This window comes from Mytilus californianus, unplaced genomic scaffold (assembly GCF_021869535.1).
Source record: "Mytilus californianus isolate M0D057914Y unplaced genomic scaffold, xbMytCali1.0.p SCAF_9, whole genome shotgun sequence".
NCBI classification, from domain to species: Eukaryota; Metazoa; Mollusca; class Bivalvia; order Mytilida; family Mytilidae; genus Mytilus; species Mytilus californianus.
The window spans coordinates 16093165-16116971 of NW_026262745.1; the positions used below are offsets into that span (position 1 = coordinate 16093165).

The window sequence follows — 23807 nt, forward strand, 5'->3', positions numbered from 1 at the left end:
TAAAAACTTCATCAGTAGTGGCATCGACCCAGTGGTTGTAAATAAACTCGTCATAGATACCAGGATTGAAATTTTGTATTTACGCCAGACGCGCGTTTCGTCTACAAAAAAACTCATCAGTGACGCTCGAATCCATAAAATTTTTAAAGACCAGATAAAGCACAAAGTTGAAGAGCATTGAGGACCAAAAATTCCTAAATGTTTTGCCAATTATAAGCTACGGTAATCTATTCCTGAGGTAGAAAAGCCTTAGTATTTCAAAAAATCAAAGTTTTGTAAAAAGTTAATTTAAATTTATAATTATGACCAGATCAATGATAATTCATGTCAACACAGAAGTGCTGATTACTGGGCTGGTGATACCCTCGGGGAATCAAAACTCCACCAGCAGTGGCATCGACCTAGTGAATGTAAATAAACACATCATAGATACCAGGATTGACATTTTGTATTTACGCCAGACGCGCGTTTCGTCTACAAAAGATTCATCAGTGATGCTCGAATCAAAAAAGTGTAAAAGGCCAAATAAAGCACGAAATTGTAGAGCATTGAGAACCAAAAATTCCTAAAAGTTTTGCCAGATACAGCTAAGGTAATCTATTCCTGAGGTGAAAAAGCCTTAATATTTCGAAACTGCAAAGTTTTGTTAACAGTTAATTTATAATTATGACCTATCAATGATAATTCATATCAACACAGAAGTGCTGACTACTGGGCTGGTGATACCCTCGGGGAATAAAAACTCCATCAGCAGTGGCATCGACCAAGTGGTTGTAAATAAACTCATAATAGATACCAGGATTGAAATTTTGTATTAACGTCAGAAGCGCGTTTCGTCTAGAAAAGACTCATTAGTGTTGCTCGAATAAAAAAAAGTTTAAAAGGCCAAATAAAGCACAAAGTTGAAGAGCATTGAAGACGAAACATTCCTAAAAGTTTTGCCAAATACAACTAAGGTAATATATTCCTGTGGTTGAAAACCCTTAGTATTTTAAAAAGTTTTGTAATTAGTTAATTTATAATTATGACCATATCAATGATAATTCCTGTCAACACAGACGTGCTTAATACTGGGCTGGTGATACTCTCGGGGAATAAAAACTCCACCAGCAGTGGCATCGACCCAGTGGTTGTAAATAAACTCATCATAGATTCCAGGATTAAAATTTTGTTTTTACGCCAGACGCGCGTTTTGTCAAAAAGTGACTCATCAGTGATGTATATATATATCACAAAAATCTTAAATCATCGATAAATGTACATTTTTCCACTCTGACACTTTTTGTCATAATGGTCAACGAACTAGTTATGGTCTCAGTAATCATTTATAAAGGATGACGTCATCTAAACCACTTGGAACCCTTAATATATTCACTGTTAGCCACAATCCTCTTAAATCGAAATCATGATAAGAAAATTAAAATAACAAAAATACCGAACTCCAAGGAAAATTCAAACCGGAAAGTTTCTTATCAAATGCCAAAATCAACAGCTCAAATACATAAACCGAATGGAGAACAACTGTCAAATTCTTGATTTGGTACCGGAAATGAAAGCTAAAGTCCATCTCATAAATTGCCTTACATTTAAAATTGACAATGCAGGTCAGTTGAGAATAAAATTTCAACGTTTTTACGTTTTCTAAAAGTCCACATCCCAATCATTAACCTTCCATTTCTATGTAGTAACATTACATCAGCACCTGTATATGGATATAAATTTATCAAAAATACCAGGATTGAATTTTTGTATTTCTATAAGACGCGTTTTTCGTCTATAAAAGACTCATCAGTGACGCTGGATTTAAAAAAAGTTAAAAAGGCTAAATTAAGTACGAAGTTGAAGAGCATGTGTCTCCATGATGATATCATATTCCTGGACTTAATTGTAACTGTTGTATTTTTCATTGCAGGCTCGATGGAATATATGCGTTCTACATAATAACTTAACTTTGAATTATTTAGTGAGAGGACATCATCTAAGTAGGGGAATGTTAAGATGAAGAATAATGCTAGCTTCTTTTTATTCTTCCTATTGTATGAAATCTGTCTAATTTGAATGAAGGAACAAATCGGTAAGAAAATCAGAGATGGAACCAAATAGCAAGTCAATTACTAGTAGTTGTTGAAAATCCATCCTCCAAACGTAGTTAATATATTGTTAATCAAGAAATAGACAATATTAACTATATGACTATTGCATAATATCAACAGCAGTTTACACCTTACTCTTGAAATAAAATTCAGTAGGACAAAGTTCAATAGAAGTATTTTACGTGATTAAAGAGAAAATTTTATTATCAACAGATAAACAATTTAAACGTTTGCATATTATACTTCACTAGTATATTTGTTTCCAGAAATACATACGATTTAGATAAACTTAACATTTCATTATGTTAGGTAAAAAAAAAATACGTCCAACTATTGTAATAAGGTTGTTGTCTTTTTGCCTCTTCTTTTATTTATAGATTAATTCATGTCTTTGTTGTATACCCAATCATACCTATAGATCCATTTGACACATTATTATTCCTTATAAATATAAGGAGAAGTAGGAAGACTGAAAATAGGACAAATATCCAACAGAGGCCAAATTACAGGGATATTCGTAACTACGAGGGACCATATGACCTGCAACAACGAGCAAACCCGAACTGAATAATAAACTATAAGAGGGCCCGACATAACAAGCGACAAAACAAAATATAAAGACACAATTCTAACGAAAAAAACAACGGTTTAATTTATGTACCAAAAAATAAGATTAAACAAGAAAATTTGACAGACATTAATCTACGGAAACCCCTGCAATACAGTCACAAACAAAAAGAGGCGGAATTAAACTTGATCCCAACTCTTCCCTTACCTTGGACAGTGGTTTATATAATTAACATCACAACATAAGAATGTACTGATAAAATACTTTTAAAAGGGTTTGACTTATATCGACACCAAGCACATAAATTAAATAATAAACAAATTGACGGACAACTTAAGATTTAGCGATTGAAGAGTACTTGCAATTACTGAACGTTAGTTCAAAGCCAATTACAACAGATACTATTCCAAAACTACATTTACAAACGTTATTTTCTCGCTACGTTGAATACCCATTGGTGGCCTTCGGCTGTTGTCTGCTCTTTGGTCGGGTTGTTGTCTCTTTGACATATTCCCCATTTCCATTCTCAATTTTATTAGTATCCCAATTGCCTCATTGCAAAGACTTCTAAAATAGTCTGTGGAAAGTAAAAATATTTCATTTTTTGTTAGCTGTTCCATACTTTTACTGAGAAGTGAAATGTTTTCTTTCTTTGTATTCAATATTGAAGCAACTTCTTAGTATCATCATGTATAATATATTTTTTCTGGTGTAAAGTAGTTATATAACAAAGACATTACCAAGCCTAAACTTACCTTTATTTACTTCTTAATCTCTATTCAAATTTAGACTATGATGACGTTGAAAAATGATGTGTTTAACCTATAAAGTAAGCAATCTGTCACCAAACTATTGCCTATACTGCAAACACAGGTAAATTTGACTCTTCAATGTTTCACACGTTCTCCGATAGGACACTACTGATTATCAGTTCTCAGGAAAAAGTTCTGGTAAATAATAACAGTGAATTAGAATAAAATCAGGTAGACCATCATATGTTATAATTCCTCAGATCAGGCAATGTACATTAATCTATTTTCTCATTGTTTCTATGATTTATTGAAACGTATCGATTATCTGTTTGAATTACCAGGTAGTCAAGAGAATTCTAGGAACAAAACATCAACAAACTCGATTGATATACACATGTATCAAAGATTGACACTTTCGAATTTAAGTTACTAGACACATTCAAACGAACTTTATTCCGACCTAACATCTACAGCAACCAAATTATATGATATAAGTTTATTCTTATATCTAACTTTCGATTTTTATGTATGAATATTCAGGCAGGTTTGATATGAAGAATATATCACAGAGTTGATACAATATTCCAGAGCTGATGTTTCCTGATATGATATTCGTGATAGCGGGTGACTGCTAACAAGGAACCTACCGAAATACATGTTTATTAATTTAAAATTGAAGTCATTCCTTTGAATATGTTTAAACGACACCATAATGATTTGGTTGAACACAAATAAACGGGATTTGTCCAAATTGTTGAACAATTACGCTATATTCTTTTCTTCAACTGTTTAAGTCACTGAATTCAACTTTTCATAGAAAACAAATGACATCAGTACTAAATAGTTTACATCTAGGTACCACCATAGTTTCTTCCTACATGTTGAATTATACCAAAACCTAGATTTATCCATTCAAAGAATGCTCGTTGTCACTGAAAGCATCTATTTTTAATGCGTAACTCTCTATTATAAAAAAAAAAAAAAATAACAAAAAATACCGAACTCCAAGGAAAATTCTAAACGTATAGTCCATAAGCAAATGGCAAAATCAAAAGCTCAAACACATGAAACTTTGTCTTCCTACTGTCGAAAATGGGGCTGATGAAGTCGAAGTTGGTTAAAACAGCGTCATAAAGGAATAGGATCAAGTGTAATTTCTACAGTATATATATTTGTACATAAATTGGATGCAGAAGTTAAGATCTGTCTAAGTTCCATTTAAATGATAAATTCAACAACTTCTACCTGCCAAAATGTACCCGGCTAAAATTACTTTCAAATAAAATTGTATTTTCCTCTTTAGAACGGCGGTGTGGTTTCGGTATCATCTTAGGGTGTATTAATATCCCAACTCGATTGTTATGCCTTACATTGTAACTTGTCAGTAGTGACGTTTTAGATTTCAATAAGCGTAAACTGTGTATCACTTTTAATATGTTAAGTCAAGAATTTCGTTACCACAAATTTCTGAAAACATTAATTATTTTTTTTTTCAAGATACAAAGCTTTGATTAGAAAGTGTGGCTATTCCTGTAAAAATCTTATTACTAATGTAAGTTTAGATATGACCAATGTAAGTATCGATACTTTGAATAAACTTATCCCAAAAGGTTATCAATTTAACACTGTAATAAGAATATTGTTTCTATCGGTTCGATCATTAATTGTGTTATCAATGAATTATTATATACCTAAATATGTATAGCTTTACAGTTATTAACACTTTACGGTTCTAACTTCTGTTAATACTGGCATTGTACATGGTCTTGCATCGATCTGATCAGTAAAGCATTTTTTCAACTATTTCATTAAAAGTTTGTTTTCAGGTTTTGTTGTTACACCACTTTCCGAGGATTTTGGTCGGTTGGGTGCCCGTTAACATGTTTAACTCTGTTATATTCTTTATGTACCCATTTTCTATAATGAGCCTGTAATTCAGTGTCTGTCTTTTGTTGCTAAATATCCTATTTGTTTTCGTTTAGTGTTTACAAAATGTAATAGAGATTTTCTTGTTTTAATTTTTGTACATTTTGTCATGTCGGGGCCTTTTACAGTTTTTTATGTGCTATGGGTTTTGCTATTTGTTGAATGCCGTAGGATGAAATATAGCTGCTTATATCTACGGCATTTTGTATGTGGGGGATAGTTGTCCCATTAGCTATTAATAATATACATCCTTATTTTATACTTTTTGTTAGTTTTTTTTTTTGTTTGAATTAGCGCGATGTATTAGTGCATTGCTATTCATTATAGAACAGAAGACTTAAGTATTGAACATTTAAGGTATAAATTTAAGCTTTATTAATTGAAAATCTAGTACTGACACACAAAAGTAAGTTCATAAAGATATAAGTATTATATGTAATAACATTAATATATATGTATTCCTGAGATTTGTGCAAGTAGAACTATACACTGCGATGAACCTCTATGAAACTAATGCCCTCATTGCCAATATACGCGTACAATCAATCGAAAAACGCTCACTTCACTATATTCGAGAAACGGACATTCACACCAAGCTTAGTAACAGACTTAAAAAGGACAAGGATTTCCTTTCACTTAGATTTCATTCAATGCTACTAAGAGTAACCCGATGATGTCGTTTGATAATCTGCAGAAATAGTTTAAAAGATTTATTAAGTATTGTTTCGGGTCAATGTTATGAACAAATGTTGAAAGATTTTACTATAGTGTTAAACTGATTATTTTAACAATAGGCTAGCCAAATGACCAAAAAATTTAAATGGATCGAATCTTAATTGACAACTCTATATACAACATCACTGTATAATAAATGATGTGATTTCCCGTTTGTAATAAGATTTCCACCAAACTACTTTGTTTTATCAAAATACAGGACATTATATGCAAGAAACATGCTATTCCATCTAATATACTCTGGATTATAAAAAAAAATAAAAACTGAAACATCAATCTTTTTGACATTTAGACTTAAAAATGAAGTTCAATAAATGTCATCCTTAAAATTGATTTTGGTTCTACAGAAATTAAACACCCTGTTTGGGACTCAGTAGGAATCCGAAAAGCTACAAAGAAAGTACGAATGCTGACAAGGACACACATGGTGCAGTTGTAAATGCTCTTTTGTTCCGACGTTGGAAAGTTCCGGGCGGAAAGAACTAACTAGCCGAAAAGTTCCGGAGGAACTTATAAACTAGTTACTTTGTCCTTGTTCTGGTTTAAAAGTTCCACCGGAACAAAGTGATTAGTTGAAAAGATCCAACGGAACATATCAACTAGTTAGAAAGTTCCTTTTTGCCAAATTAGTCAAAACCGGAACTAACAAACTAGCCCAAAAGTTCTAACGGAACTTATCAACCAGGCAGAAAGTTCCATTTGGAGAATTGATGCAATGTAAAAGCGCAACATATTATATTTGAACCTTTCAAAGGGAAACCAAGATACTGAATATACCATATTTCGTCCTTTTTGCCAAATTAGTCAAAACCGGAACTAACAAACTAGCCCAAAAGTTCCAACGGAACTTATCAACCAGGCAGAAAGTTCCATTTGGAGAATTGATGCAATGTAAAAGCGCAACATATTATATTTGAACCTTTCAAAGGGAAACCAAGATACTGAATATACCATATTTCGTCCTTTTTGTAGAAAGAGGGGGGAAGAATGAGTATCAGTATAAGAGCAAAACATTAATTTACAAGAATACCCAACGCACTCAAAGGGGTTTCTTTAGGGACAAATATGCAAAATTTAAGTTGTATTTCATAAAACGGAATAAGTTGCATTTCATGCAAATTTAGTATTCATAGTACCCTCAAGAGAGGGAAGAATACCCCCCTCTTCATGTAATTCTTTGCATCAATTCTCCAAATGGAACTTTGTGACTGGTTGATAAGTTCCGTTGGAACTTTTGGGCTAGTTTGTTAGTTCCGGTTTTAACTTATTTGCTTAAGAGGAACTTTGTGGCTAGTTGATAAGTTCCTTTTTCCGGAACTTTTCGACTGCACTCGGAATAAAACAACTAGTTTGAAAGTTCCATCGGAATTTTCAATTGGGAATTCGGTGTGAATGGCAGATCTATGAAAGTCTCTGTTAAATTTATTACACGTTTTCAAACTCGTAACGATTTAAATATTGACAAATTGTATTTCCTGAAGGTCGTAATGTTCTTGTTATTTTGTGTCGTTTGAAATACCCTTCCCCACCCTTTATCTCTTTTTATTCATACTTACGTTATCCGCTGTAATGTTCACCTTCCTGTTGTCATTTTAAAACATGAATACATAGTGTGTTAAATATTTAAAAATTATTTTTTCCTTTTGTTATGGTCTACAGCGCACCTTGACAAATAACACACTAGGTTTGTTGTTAATATTAAATATCGAACTACCGTGTGTTATCGATTCGAACTACTGTAATGTTTTTTCAATGACAATAAATGTACATTGTATTTGAACAAACACTTATAGGATATTTGAAGTTATACATTTTCTGTCAATTATAATGGACTTTCGTTTCATTCTGGTGTTTTACCAGGCCATAATGACTAAAATCATAAGAAAAGTAAAGCTCAGTTTAACATACACTAACTATGAGCAATGCAATGATCAATGGAATAGCTTACACACTATCCACTTTATCAATTTGATGTAAAAACTGAAGGATCTTCTTTATACAAATAAAAGTCACATACTTTAGCTTAATCTGACACAGGCGTTTGTTTCTGAATAATCATTTACTGTTCAATCAATAGATTAGATAGAGGTGTGAAATAAATCATATCAGTACCAAAGAGCTGACAATTGAGCTAATGAAACCCACGGTATCTAACAAAGTAACAGCCTACTACTACCGGTATCGACCTAGTGCTAAAACACGAAAATAACACTTTTGATGAAGGCGGAGAAGAGAAATATTGAAAGCGTGACTTTGATGAAACAATGCTATTGTGGTTTAGAATAAACCCTTTTCAGAATTAAGACAGCGTTGAAATAACAGTTAACTCAGATAAATGAAAAAAAATATGCAATTTTTTACTATTTGACATGTATTTGTAAAATGATATAGAGCACAAGAGAGTTGGAAGTAACCCAAGGGATGTTCAAACTCATAAGTCGAAAAGAAACTGATAGTGCAATGGAAAAAAAAAACAAATAATGACCAAAAGGGAAAAAAGCAGTCTACGAAACACAACATAACAAACTAAAGGCTGAATTACACGAACCCCACAAAAAATCGGAGATGACAACTTCATCAGAAGATATTTAAACCGTCGAAATATTTCGTTTTTTTTTATTTACCAGCAAAAAAATGTTTAAGGAAACGCTTGTGCTCTATAATCATAAAATCAAAATAGTTTTACAATAAGAATATTTATGTGAAATTCTGACAAATATCGCTTTCCATGTAACTTTAAAAAGTCATTGTTAAATTGTGTAATCAAATGTCGGCTTCTATTAAAATTTTCTTCTGATGCTTACAAAATGTGATTAGCTCTGACATCAGGCAATGGTTGTTGTTGGTGAAATGACAAAGCCAAATTAGCCATAAAACACAGCTTGTTCTTTGGCGAGTCTGAAGCTTAATTGTGTGTTTGATGTTTGTTTGTGTTTATTTTCTACATGCATTACGAAAGCTTAATTCTGAAGATTTGAAAGCTAATGGTGTAAATATACTTGAAAACTAATGTGCAATCTATCATACGAGGACAGAAATGTACAAAAAAAATATACAATTATTGACTATGTAAAAGAGAGGCGAAAAATACCAAAGGTACTTTCAAATTCATATTTAAATAACAAACTGACAATGTCGTGGCAAACGAAAAACGACAAAAAGACAACCAACAGTACACCAAACACAACATATAAAACTAAAGACTGAGCTGTTTAACTCATATATATATATATATATAGAAATAATAAAGGGCATAACCTTTGCCAATAATAATATTTAAACAATCAGCATTTAGACAGCCTATATTGAACTGTTAGCAACAAGATAACATTGGGCTGTTTTCTGCTCTTTGGTCGGGTTTTTGTTTCTTTGACACATTTCCCCTTTCCATTCTCAATTTTAAGAACGCAAAGATATAGAGTCTTCAAATCTGGTAATTAAAGTATGACATGGACACCATTTAAAATAGCAAAGCGGTTACGTTTTGGCGATATTGTAGCTTTTCCATCATACAAGCTTTTGTAAGATAACAAATATTCATCTTGTTTTTCATGCATTTTGTTAAGATTCAGAAAATAAGAGAGTCTTTCACACTTGAAGAGTATTAACTGATATCCACAGCTCTACTAATACAGCTTCTTTTGCACCTGCAGCTTTTTCAAATATAATTTGTGCTGTTGTTGTATACATTATGATGCCTAATTGAAATCTCTTTTGCATTTTGAGGAACTTCGTCTAATTAACTAGTTACATTTTTGTTTGTTTCTTTAATATCAATAGTCTCTACATTAACAGTGGTCTGACGTATGATTTCGTATTGTTGGTACGGTCTCTATTAAAGAAATTTTGGCATGTTTTCCATTAACAAGTATTTAACATGAAGTCACTCATTTTCTCTGATATTGTATGTTTGTTTGTACTATGTTTCCATACTTATCAACAGACACATCTTGTTTAACATCACGAATGGTATGTGGAAATGAAGAGTAATATATCTCTCATGCAATGAGAAAAGTTCAAATATGACAGCGTCTAGCTCTACTGTAAAAAAATCATCTGTGCATTTGTATGAGACATGATTTTGTTTGGCGGAATTCGGTGTTTGAAACAGAGATTTCTCGATATTCAGAGTGTAAGATTTTGTAGCTGTGTCTACTAAATGGTTGATGTCGCCACAGATACTTGTTGATATTATACAATTTAAGCCATAATATCAGCTTTGAAGACGAGCAACACAGCTGACACGTCGTGAATTATCCCACCGTTGAAAAGCTTTGTTACTAAAATTCAAAATATAAATTAATCAGAATATCGGCTTTGTCGTTGTGTTGATGACTTAAATCAACAGCAAAATTTGAGGAGAAAGTGTTTGAAATTAACCAATAATTTTTCTGATCTGATACCAAATCTGCCTGTTGTTTAAAGCTCTAAGGGTCACTTTGCCATCTGTTCTTAATAATGTCTATGATTGAGTATGGTGGAATTTAAAAAATTGTGATCTTGCAAGCAGGATATGATTTGATACGACTTACAACGTTGTGTAGAGTATCGGTCCATATCTTTAATCAATATTTATCAGTTGAAAGGCTAATGTATCTCATATTGTAGTCAGTATAGTCACATGTAGCGAGTCAATTGTATAGGTGCAAGTTGTCCAAATTCCCAATTAGTCTGTCTATATTAGTAAGTAGCCATTTGTATTCTTTACTCTTTACTGAACGTTGGGCTGTATCAAGTCAAGTATGTGAAAGCCAATAGAAATTGTTCCCATGAAGATCGTTTGCAGAATTTTTAAAAAGCAACCAATGCATAAGGAGATATATTTTTCAGAAAATTCCGGGGAATTGAGAACATTTTCTTATTCCATTTTCATAGAAATTTATCATACCGATTTCAATTTCAGACAAGTGTTTCATAAATAAAAAATGTAATGCATTTGTTAAGAAAAACTAACAAAAAGGATAAATATACAATAAAGTGGCAAAAGCTTCTATCAATTTTATTAAAAATGAACGGATTTACGGTGATCATATATCAGGCCACACAATTGATAATAGTTAATTTTACAACTACTATTAAACGATAATATTATGTATCTAACTCAAAAGATAGTGATAGCACATTCAATCTATTTGAATTAATAGACTATATTTTCAGGGAACTTATATTAACTTGCTTTTTAACTTAAATCAACCGGTTTTTTTTTCTTTATTCTGCATTGAATCTGCGAAGGACGGCATGCTTCAATAACAATAGTTGAATAGCACATAGCTTTACTATAATTAATTGTGAACGGTATTCTATATTTTTGTTTTAAACTGTTTTTTTTAAGTTGTTTTCTATCTATCTATCTACTGATGGGGTCATTTTTACTTTTAAATGCCACTTGGTGTTGAATGCACATCTTTGATAGACATTTGTTAAATTGATTCACAATGTGTTCATCGTTGATTTGCTGACGCATTTATCACAATTCTTCCCATTTATACTTCCATAAGATCTGTGGTGTTAAATATGTTTCAAGCAATTTCAAAATATGAGGTTGAGTTCGTAATTTTAAATACGCATCACATGCAGTACCTATGACCAATTTTGCAGTCGTCGATATTAAATAATGAATGTCGAAATGCATCATGTTACGTTTAATTGTATTATTCATCATCGATTCGTTATGTTCTTTTCACTTAGTACTGTATTGGATTATTTTAATAGCAATGCAATATCACAAATCAATGTATATATCATATACCGTGTGAATATAAAAGAAAAACTTATTAAATAAGTCCCATTTATGGTGCTCGAATTAAAACAGTTAAAAGGTCAAATTTACAAAGAAGAGCAATGAAGACTAAAACATCCCAATTTCCTGGGAGTAGAAAACACTCAGTGTTCCGATTAGTTTAAAAGTTTTATGGACAATTAATCTAAATATAACTTAATTATTTGATCAACGTTAGAATTCCTAGACCATACCCGCGACATCGCGGGTCCGTGACTGAATTAAAGAACCTACGCATTATATTTAGCCTTGACTTTTAGAAATCATATTGTCATTTTGGTATATACGTCGACTGAGCATGCGCGAAAACGTATAAGACGGTCTCCGAATTTGGTTATTTTCTTTAAAATTTATTGCCGTTTTATGTGGAAAAAAGGTTGTTTCAAAGACAAATTTAGGAAGTACAAAACAATACATTTATACGTCATATCACAAATAATTCCGACTTTGTATGGTTTCAGAGGAGTTGCGGCTCAATGAAATCGGTCTCTTCCTTTAGTAGTATAGATATGAACTAATCATAATAGCATAATATAAATCAAACTAAACATATGATTGGTGGATCTATTTACGTATTTTCGTGATTGCAATATTGGATATCTTATTAAAGAAGAAAGCGTACATTGATCGATGTGTTCAAATCTTGTAAATTAATTGTTTCACCAGAACGTCATTTAGACATTACGTCGAATTAGAATAAATTGGTAACGAACAAAATAACAACGTTCTTAATATTTAAGAAACGAATTCTCTTGACGACCATATATAGTATATAGATAATTATATAAGCACATTAGTAGATGAAAGCAGTAAAGAGAAAATGTTGTTCGAAAGCGTTTCTATTTTAGCATTTAGTTTTATGCACTCATTTTAAATTTGTCATGGTCGTCAAGAGAATTCGTCTCTAAAATATTACATCAATATATATATAATGCATTTTTGTTAAACCCATTTGATGATAAACGTACGACTTTACACACTTACGTCATAAGATTGAAAGAAACATCAATTATAAAATATATACAAAAATATCTGTCGATATGAAAAAAGTAAAAGAATAAAAATTCCGAACTCCAAGGAAAATTCAAAACGGAAATTCCCTTGTCAAATGACAAAATCAAACGAATGGAAAACAATGAAAGCGACATCTTGACTTGGAAAAAAAAAACAGATATCCCCAAATAAAACAATAAAATTTGTTCACCTAAATGTATTAAATTCTGCATTAAAAGCGATCGCACTCTTTTTCTCATCTAAACATTAATTTTAGAATGTTTTATGGTAATTTCTATTTCTATATCAATGATGGAGAATGGAAAAATTGGTTACTAAATTCCATCTTATTTGACATGATGTGTACCATTTAATGCATATTACGACCTTAAACAAACAAAAACGATAACGGTACAATATGCATATAGGCGCTGGACAGAATGCGGGCGGTGGTGCCACGATGTCACATAGCAAGGGTTCGAATCCCGCTAAGGGAAGAACAAAAGATGTTCGTAAGAAAATTTGAAGTTCTAACATTGTTGGGCTTAATTTGAGACGAATTATATATATTTATAAACATATATATAATATATGTTTATATATAGAGAGAAACGCCTAAAAAATGTACAAAATAACACCAATATTAAAACAAAGGAAACATTAAATGTAATTATCTATAAATATTTCATATCGCACATTACTATTTTTGTTGGTAGCATATCTATGCAGTCTCTTTTGTAAATACCTAACCTACGTAATTTTTGAAAGTTTAGAATTGTACAAGCGTTGTTGTGTTCAGTTCTAATTGTATAAATTTCAAGATTGTTATAGTTAAGTCAGAAAAGATTGATCTGATTCATTTTACATCATAATCATACTGAAGAAGGATATCTTTTATCCAAAATATTTATAGATAATTATATTTAACGTTTCCTTTTTTAATATAAGTGTTGTTTTGTACACTTTTAAGGCGTTTATATAAATATTTATTGTGTAAATGCATCGTTATTAGTAACGATCCAGCGCCCTCGTAAGAAAGATCGTTGACTAATATCTAGACTATTTATATATATATATATATATATATATGATTCGTCTAAACAACAGCCCAACAATGTTAGATCTGTAAATTTGCGGAAGCAAATTTATTTGTTCTTCCCTAGCCGGGATTCGAACTCATGCTATTGAGATATTGTGACACCAAATCGCCTTGCATTGTGCCCAACGCGCTAGACCACTCGAACACCTAGGCTCTATAATAATAAAGCTTTCGGTGGCCGGGTGTTACCTTTCCTCGTCAGTTTTTATCTAGCGTTGTAACACGGCACATGATATATAAGGCATGAAGATGGAATTGTTAGAGATCAGCTGAATTATCTATTGTAAAGGATCCTGAAAATTAATGTAAGATGCAGTCACAGAAATAATTATATTATAAGTACAAATAAGTCAAATTGTGGAAATCGTAATTTGACACCTTATGAGTTATAATCCCTAAGAAACGATTTTTGATTATCATTTATTTTCGATTATTTTGCCTTTTATCTTGAAAACTAAAATACATAGATAGAAGTTTAAAGAGGCAAAAATTATCAGCATGATAAGATCTGCAAATATGTCACCTAGCATGCAGATGAATTTGTCAGTTGTTTTCTTACAGAAGTTATTGCCCTTAAATGACGAATTTAACACTCGTGTTTTGGAAACAAAAACTATAGAAGATAGAGAAAAACTGCAAACAGAAAAAGTATCAGCAATACAGTTTATATAAAAAGAGAATTAAGTAATGGATAATATTCCAGTCTAAAATAATGGAGAGTGTTCATTGATAAAGATGCACATATACCTAGGTGAGTCAAACAGGGGCTTAAGCGCCACTAGTTTATAATGCCAAAAAAAACGAGAAAGAATGAAATGGCAAAACGTAGGGTAAAGACGGATTTTCTTTGCGTGAAGATGCTTTTTGATCTTCAGTGAATGATACCACGGCTACGAGCCATACCTGGTAACTGAAAATTAACCATTGTATTTGAGGATAATGGATGTTAATACATGTATTTTGTGTTGGCGAAGTACATTTTGTAAACAAACTGATGAGGTTATAAAAATATGTATATGTCTAAAAATGTTAATTCAACAAGTTAATGAGTGTAATGGCAACAGTTGTTATATTGTATAGATTTCCGCAACACTGTCTATCAAAATTTTGCGTTAATCTATAAATATTACCCTCACTAGTGTGTTTAATTTAATTCGAAGGCATTAATATTTACATATAATATATATACATATAATATATAAATGTAACTTTAAAACAAAAAAAATAAACAAATATAAATTAGAAAATAAACGTAAAACAATTCATTGTATCATATCAAACCACTACCACAACACCCCTTTGTTTAATACAAAAAAATGTGTAGAGAAAGCTGTGATACAATTTAGACTTATGATCACTTATACTAAGGGTAAAAAATCAAATGCTTAATAATTGAATGTTGTTATCTAAAAGCAAGTACTTCATACGTAAACATAAGAAATTAGATAATGAATAAAAATTGATAACAGGAATCGCCAAAAATATCACATAGTAATATTTAGCAGAAACCACCAACACTCGACTAGTTTTGTCTCTAAGCTTAAGGTTAAAGGCTTAAATTTTAAACCAGCACTAAATACACGTTGTCTGGAATTTAGCATGTCGATTGATCGTTTGAAAATGATTGCTATGACAATAATAATGATCTTTGTTCAAATAGTACCACTGCCTTTTTAATCAAATAACAACGTCAAAAACGATTCCATGCATGTTGTTTCCATTTCATGTGCGTTATCACAATATGGTTGTACATGATAAATGTTCACTATCCTAAGTGACACTTTGAACTATAACTATTTATAAAATATATTTGATAGTTTATTAAATTAATGTAATAATTATTTCCTAGTACCGTTATCTGGAACAGGAAATTGAAGTATTTCCTTGTTTCTGCAAAACAATGCTTGCAGGTTCGTTTTGAGTTCAATTAGCGAATTACCAATACAGAATATGACATGCATATGTCAAAATATTTCTTTTTAATATTTGGAATACATTATATTCATACTATTGCAAATATAGGCAAAGACGGATATTGTAAAAAAGAAAATGTAACGTAAGTCAAATTGATTTTATGGTAGAAGAATATTTACATAATAGCTTGTCTCTTACAAGAATCCATATTTTTATAACTTTTTTTGCAGTTGTTCAAGTTTTATATGTTAAGTTATTTACAAGAAGCATTTTTAAAAAGTAAACGAAACAATTAAACACAATAAAGTAAAATTGACAGAAAACAAATAACAAAAAAAGACGAAAATCCAAGAAAAACTACGCAAAACTAAACCCCTCTGAAACCCAAAGAAGACACCGTATGATCCGACAGAAAAACAGTTTCCGCGGCACTAGAGATACCCGTCAATTACTTATGTCGTGTAAAATCCGTAGATTATTTGCATTTGATGATAGTCATACAAAAGGAAATGACAATTATAATTTTGTTAACATAAATGGAAAATCCTTGTTACAGAGGTTTGTTTGTAAACTTGAACCAATATCATCCTTGAAATCAGCAATCCTCCATGAAGGCATTACTGATAGAACACGCGATCTATGTAAACTTATAATTTTTCATCTGTGATAAAAAAAAACATTTTGCGCCTGTATATCATTAAGCTAGAAATAAAGATGTCTGTTTTCATGTTGTAGTTTCAAGACCACTAATGGAACTGACACTTCACAGAAAAAGTTTTGTTGTACACATTATGAAAAACAAAACAACAAGTGTAAAGGTATTTTATATTTGTAACAAACTCAAGAAAAGTTGCGTATCTTACATCAAACTAAACAAATATGTCGTCTATCAAAAAGTCAAGCATTTTGCAGATATTATCTTCTGTGTATTTGTTGTATGATTCAGTGTGGGCCTTCATAAAGTAAAATTGTTCACGATCATAAACAAGGAATTTGTAACTACGTTTAAAATTTTTGTGAAAATAGTCCTGTTTAATACGAGACAATTTAGCCGATCTTTCAAATGAACACGGGGAATATTATTGTTAAGAGTAGAATCTTCTTGATCTGTAAGGACAACTCTGTACATGAGATACCTCTATTGATGATAAACATTGACGTTATGATCAGCAGTTTTGAATAGTTCTAGATTTATTTTCTAGAAATTTAAGAATTTTTTCCTAAATTGGAGAAAATGTGACAAAATACACGTGTTTTTTAGAATAACAATAAGCAGATTCATTCGGAACCGAACGTTTGAGAGCGTAAACTGTAGGACTGTTACTAGACAAAAACGGTCATAATGATCAATTTTACCTGAGAAATTTAATCTTACGTCTAAGCTGTCTAAGTTTTCCACTAAGAAAGACCAAGTTTAATCTTTGATTTAAATCATGTCAGTATTGAACCAAAATCATCTGGGAGGATTGTATCATTGGAGGTGTAACACCAATAATTCGGCCCCGGTCAGAAAGCACATACAAAAAGGTATAACATATTTACAACAAAACAGTTCCTACGCATGGGTGTAACTTTCAAAATATGTAGAATATTTGGGTAATGTTTGTATCTTATGAAAGATGAATGACTGGTAATCATTGTAAAAAAAACTTTTGAATAATAAAAAAAATGCATGAAATATAAAAAGGAGGGTACATTTTGCCTGTGTGTCAGATCTGAAGTACTTGTTTTGGTACATTCAAAGTTCCGGGAACCAGTTCTCTCTTATATTCCATTAAAGGAATGTTGATTTTTTTCAATACAATACAACATAAGGTGTTGCTTTGATATGCAATGATTGTCTCTTTATTTGAACATAAGACAAATTGAGGAATTTAACATAGAAATCAATGGGGCCATGAATTAGTTGTGTACTTCCTATTACAGAGAATTATCAGAAATTCAACTTTTAGAAGTTGTACCCATTCCACTGAAAATTAGTCATATTTGATGTCAGTTATCATGTTTAATCAATTTTTTTGGAAGAACAGTTCTGTTTATGGGAACTCTTAAATTGTCATAAAAAGGTATTTTAGCATATTTTGGTCATACAACATGCATACAGTTAAGACGTGACCTAAAGTTCTAATTTTTGCATGATTTTGGATTGAAATCAATATAACATGTATATTATGACTTGTTTATTGGAAACAAGTTCTTGGTCAAACAATCCTATGATTTTTGAAGTTTTATTGGTTTTCTTATGGTAGCCTTTTACAATGAAGGCAATTGGTATATTCTCATATAAGAATTCCAAAATCTCACTTTATATGCAATTTTGAACCAGTTTAGCAACTTATCCAGCTGAAGGATATACAAATTGCTCTTAATTATCTAGAGATAAAGGATACTACAGATACAGTTAAGTCTGTCTCATATCTTGACTTACATCTGGAGATTGACAATGAGGGTCGGTTGAAAACAAAACTTTACGACAAAAGAGATGATTTCAGCTTCCCAATTGTAAACTTTCTATTTCTATGTAGCAACATTCCAGCAGCGCCTGCATACAGAGTATATATCTCCCAATTGATACGATATTCACGGGCTTGTATTTCCTATCACGATTTCCTTGATAGAGGATTGCTGCTCACAAGGAAGCTATTAAACCAAGAGTTCCAAATGGTGAAGTTGAAATCATCCCTTCGTAAATTTTACGGACGCCATCACGAGTTGGTTGACAGTTATGGAATAACCGTTTCCCAGATGATATCGGATATGTTCCTTATGTCGTAACTACAATACCCTTTCCTTTTCACGAATGTGACCTACCGAATTAGACTATTTTGTGAGGGAATTCGATGTTTGCTATACCACGGATCATTTCAACGCACTTTATAACATTACCACAATACCAACCAGAATGATTTTGTTTGCAGTGTTTTAAGAAATTATTTTACTTTGTATCCATGTATTAATTGTGAAACACAAAATGTTTAAAAGGGCGTATTATCTGTATAAAGTCAATAATTATGTAGACTTTTGACGCCAAAACTTTCTATTGCCTTAAATACGCAAATGAAAGTTCCGAAAACTATATCAATACAGAACGACATGTTTTTGAAATTAAAGCAAAACTTTTGGTTGACAAATTATTATTCATTATTGCAAAACATTATAATATCTGTCACTTTCTCCCTACCCAGTTTACCCCATATTACTTATTATGATTTGGACCGGTCATTGCTTTGAATCTTACGCAATTTGATTGGATTAAGTTATTATTGGTTTACCTTCAAACTGTTTAGTTTTTTCATACACGTGTATTGATTATATATCAGAACATGCAATAATGTGTACAGTAACTTTAATCACCTTCAAACTGGACACTGGACGAGTCCATATTATTTTTGTTTCAATTATACTAAAGGTATGAATGGTAAGAATTGTCACTTCTTATAGTTTCACAAAATTTTACAGAGTAGATAAGTTATTTCTTAATATATTGAGCTACACAACCGAATTCGAGGACAACCTCATGTGACCCCAGATACACATTTCCTGCTAAACTAGTAGCACCTGTCTAGATGCTGATGATTAGTAAAACGTAGAGTTTGAACTAACTAATAACTACAATGTATATGTATTGAAATATAAATATATTGCAAAACTTACTCCAGTGCACCTTAAAATATATCAGAGAGACAATGAACAGCTATAAGGCAAAGAAAAACAGATGACACTATGTCCAAAATGTAATAATATGAAAGAGCAAACAACGGTCCACTAAAGAAAAAGTGAGCAACGTAAATCTATTTAAAAATCTAGAATACCTCACTTCATACGTACGAGCAACTTAAGTCGAGAAATAATGAAAATATGGATTACTTTTTCATCTTTTATGAGTCATCATAATATTTTTCAAAACCTTTGCGATAAGTTCCCTTGTGTTAAATCATCAGATTAATCGTTGCTTTCTTATGATAACTTAATAAAATAACGCTAAGTCACAATATGTCAATCGAACATTACTATTGGCTTTCAAATATTTGGCTTTGAGCGTTCCTGATGAAGGTAAATCAAGAAAAGCGCTTCGGACGCATAAAATTTATATAACGTGTTGTTTTCATTTTTTAATAGGTTTTGTTCAAAACATTTGGTCAAATTTATGACGGAAGTGTATGATTGGTGGCAAACTTTAAAAATTGATGTACGCATTCCCTTTTCCGATCAAATTTCATTGAACCCGGACTTAATCGTCTTCAATTATTCAAATGACCGAACATGGGTTATGTAATACGGGAGAACATTTTAAACAAATATAAAATTATCCGTGTAGTTTTGATGGCGCTTTTGTGTTTTGTCGGACCCCTTCTTAATTTAAAAAAATATGTTAACTCTTTTTAACACCAATGTTTTTCTTTTACTGAATCATTGTCATGAATATAAGTAATGGAGAAAATGTTAAGTATGTTTGTAAACTCAATCATTATATCCCTTAAAATCAAGATACAAAAATACAATTCGTCAATCGGTTATAAATAAATAAAAACAAAAGTAAGATATAATGTTGTTTAAGAAAACATGGCAGTACACCATAACATGTGTCAAACGTTAATATAAATAAAATTATAGACAATAATTTAAGATAATTATTGTAAAATATTGAGTTGATCTCAAACTGAAAATGATGACATCGTTCACCTAAACAGCAAATATAATTCACTTCAACTATGTACCAGGACACGGCATATGTCATCAATATAAAATTGGATAATGAAAACAAAACTTTATATAATTTCCTGCGTCCGAAGCGTTTTTCTGGATTTACCTTACTCAAAAAATTGCTATCGTCTGAGGTCAACTTTGCCTAAGGAACTCCATGGATTTGGAACCTTAGTCTGTTAAATATTTGTTGATTTGTCATAAAAAGATGGGACTAACGTAGCTATGACAAAACCCAAGCATGGATATTTACCAAAATATTGAAGGTATCATATCATATAAACACATGAACAAAAGGTGTCATGTGATTACTTATGTTTCTGAATAATTGGATCAATATGAACAATTCAATTCAGGTGGTGGGTAATGGTATCCTTTTATCGATTCCTCAGTCCATTTCGAAAAGATAGATATGTATGATGGTTCCAAAGAAGCATAGACTTTTTACAGATGTTGATAAATTTTCGGAAAATGAAGTGAAATTAATTTTGTAATTTTTTGTATCCCCGAAAACCCCTTTGATATGCGCAATTCGATGTACAACAACCCTATATTCACACACAAAATTATCTGGCAATTAAGTTATTTACATAAATTTAATTACTTCTTAGTTTTACACCTAGAGTCTATGGTCATCTGCTCTTTAAATCATATCATAAATAGATATTGACTTCATCAGTATTGAAAACCATATACGTAAAACCTAAACGGGTTTTAAAAGACAAATCGGCAATTTCGAATACTGAATTTACCACATGAATTTCAGTTTAATTATGTATGATGTACCGACACATTGGCTACTAAGCCAAACTTACTCTTTATGTCTGACAATTAGGATATAAGTGTATGGTATTTTTATAAGCTCCGACAACATCAATTGGTAATTTGATGGTGGCAAATTAAGTTGACTGACGGCGCGTTAGCGGAGCCAGTAAATTGGTATTTAATTTTGCGACCATCGAATCACCAATTGATGCCGTCGGAGCTTAACATACAATATATGAGACAATATCTGAAAAAGTCTAATTTCCATGTTCCATCTTTCACCAGCAATTATATTTTTATTCAGGCATCTTTTTGGAAAATTTTAAGTTTCAGTATTAACTAGAGTATATTATGCACCAACTATTGCCAATTACACACGCTTTCTTATATTTCTTCTAATAAAATATTATATTTAAATGTTCAACCCCCCAAAAAAATCATGTTGTCCGGTGTTGTTTTCTGACAACTAAATCATTCAAAGAATATCTAAATTAAGTAGACAGGCTACCGATTTTCACAAATATGATAGATTATATAGAAAACTTGTCCCTTAATGGTCTGGTTTTGTTATAACTAAAGCATGTGATAAAATTTTGCATTTTTTAGGGTCTTTTAAATTTTGTCCCAGGGGTAAATTTCCCTCCTGTTACCACTGGGTTTTTTCACCTGTGGAAAGACCAAGATTTTATTTCTTGTAATGCAATGAGAAGAGCATCATTTCCTGAATGTATGACTCCATATGTGTAGGTGAATGGCAGCCAGTTTGAAAAATCCTTACTCCCCAAATATCAGAATTTAGAGCAAAATAATTTTGTTGTTCTCTCCTGTTACAGCCTTTTTGTGTACCTTCTGAGAATATTTTATTGTCAGCACTATAACAGTAATTGTGTTTTTATAGTATCTTATTTAATTGATATGTAGATGGAAGTACACTTCTACACAATTCGAATAAAAGGACAACAAGTACTGTGTAATTCCTTTCTGTTACATTCTGTCATGTTACCTGATAAAAAGTAACAGCATAACCATAATCAGTAACAGGAAGGATGTTAAAGACAATTTCACTGATGAATCACAAAGTTAATCTATTATATGTCAAACATTTCATTTAATATAAGTTATGATCATCATATTGAATAAATCTCAACATAATATACAGTATATTGAATGAAAAGACAGATTTTTTACTTTTGATAACAGCAGAGAATATTGTGCAATTCTAGTATAGTAGATTGTAACAGAAAGGAATTTATTTTTTACCTAGGCAGATTTTTCATCTTTCAAATACAGTTTCAAAGATAAATGACATTGTTTGCTATTATCTTCCAATTGTCACCAATCTGAAATGATGTATTTTTTTTAAACTATGAAATAAAGCAATTGTTTTGAAAAAAAATTCCTTCCTGTTACCAACTCTGTTCTGTTTCTTGTCCTGTAACTCAAGATTCTTTCATGTTACCGACATATCAGACTATATTTTAGTATATTTCTTAACCTTTTGTATTGCAAATGCTAAAATAAATACTTTGCATTTGATAAACTATTGCAGGACATACTAGTAAACCACAAATAGTATCTCAAATTTATTCCTTATTCCCATTAGAAACTTTTCAAAAAATTGATTCACTTTGGTAACAGGAGAGTACTGGACTTTTTTGTACCATTTTTAAAATTGCCATTGTTACTACATTTAACAATTGTTTGAATTACAGACAACATTTCATAGATCCTCAATGTGTGTTCTTCGATTTGTGCTGTTAAAATACCGGTTCTAAAGACATATTTTTTTTGGTTTTTCCTATTGCCAAAAATTAGACTTTTTCAGATATTGTCTCATATCCATTATAATGAGATTGCCAGAAAACAACATCAAATCATATATTTAAAATCTGTCATACGTCGTTTGCGCTTATATATGACTTTTAGTTAAACAAATAAAAGTGAGAAAAAACTAAATATTAAACCAAAGACCAATGAAAAGTAAAAGTAGAGCAACAAAATCCACCAAGAATACAGATGCTGAATTTAAGTGCACCGAAAGGGTCAGCAATTCGTTCCTTTTTTTACCAGTCGTGGACGTGCTGTAACAATTGATTTATGCAACCAGATTTGTAAATTTGTATGTCAGTCGTGTGTTTCTTCTGGACTAGATTCACAAGTGACTTCAGAACAAAACATATGGAAGGCCAAATTAAAAACAAATGAAAACAACACGTTATTAATATCATGCGTCCAACTCACTTTTCTGGCTTTACCTTCATCAGGAACGTTCAAAGCCGAGACTGTATTAGAACCAAAACAGTTGATGATCTATATGACGACCGAAAAGTACCATAATAGTATCCAAATCCGCCTAATGTCAACTTTGCCTGAGGGAGTTGTTACCTGAGTTTAATTCATAATTACAAAATTATAAACAGACAATTTTAGAAAGGTTTGTTATAAATCATTTTAGAACCGATGTACTGTCTACTGAGCT

At 31.4% G+C, this 23807-nt stretch overlaps 2 protein-coding genes and 1 long non-coding RNA gene across 3 annotated transcripts in view; 1 reads left to right on the plus strand and 2 right to left on the minus strand.

Moving 5' to 3' along the window:
- LOC127715390 (uncharacterized) overlaps positions 1 to 23807 on the minus strand; it is a 175266-nt gene that overhangs the window by 30934 nt on the left and 120525 nt on the right. The gene's annotated exons all lie outside the window — the stretch shown is intronic.
- Positions 1656 to 7745, minus strand: LOC127715400 (uncharacterized). Its single transcript, XR_007988395.1, has 3 exons — positions 7631 to 7745; positions 3417 to 3608; positions 1656 to 1702 (listed from the first exon to the last, which is right to left on the minus strand). It is a non-coding gene; the product is annotated as an uncharacterized LOC127715400 (long non-coding RNA).
- LOC127715396 (uncharacterized) overlaps positions 15865 to 23807 on the plus strand; it is a 38657-nt gene continuing 30714 nt past the window's right edge. Inside the window, exons 1-2 of the mRNA XM_052221436.1 lie at positions 15865 to 16001; positions 16595 to 16677. Of these exons, the coding sequence (XP_052077396.1) occupies positions 15901 to 16001; positions 16595 to 16677 (184 nt within the window). The 5' untranslated portion in view covers positions 15865 to 15900. The remainder of the gene's footprint in view (positions 16002 to 16594; positions 16678 to 23807) is intronic.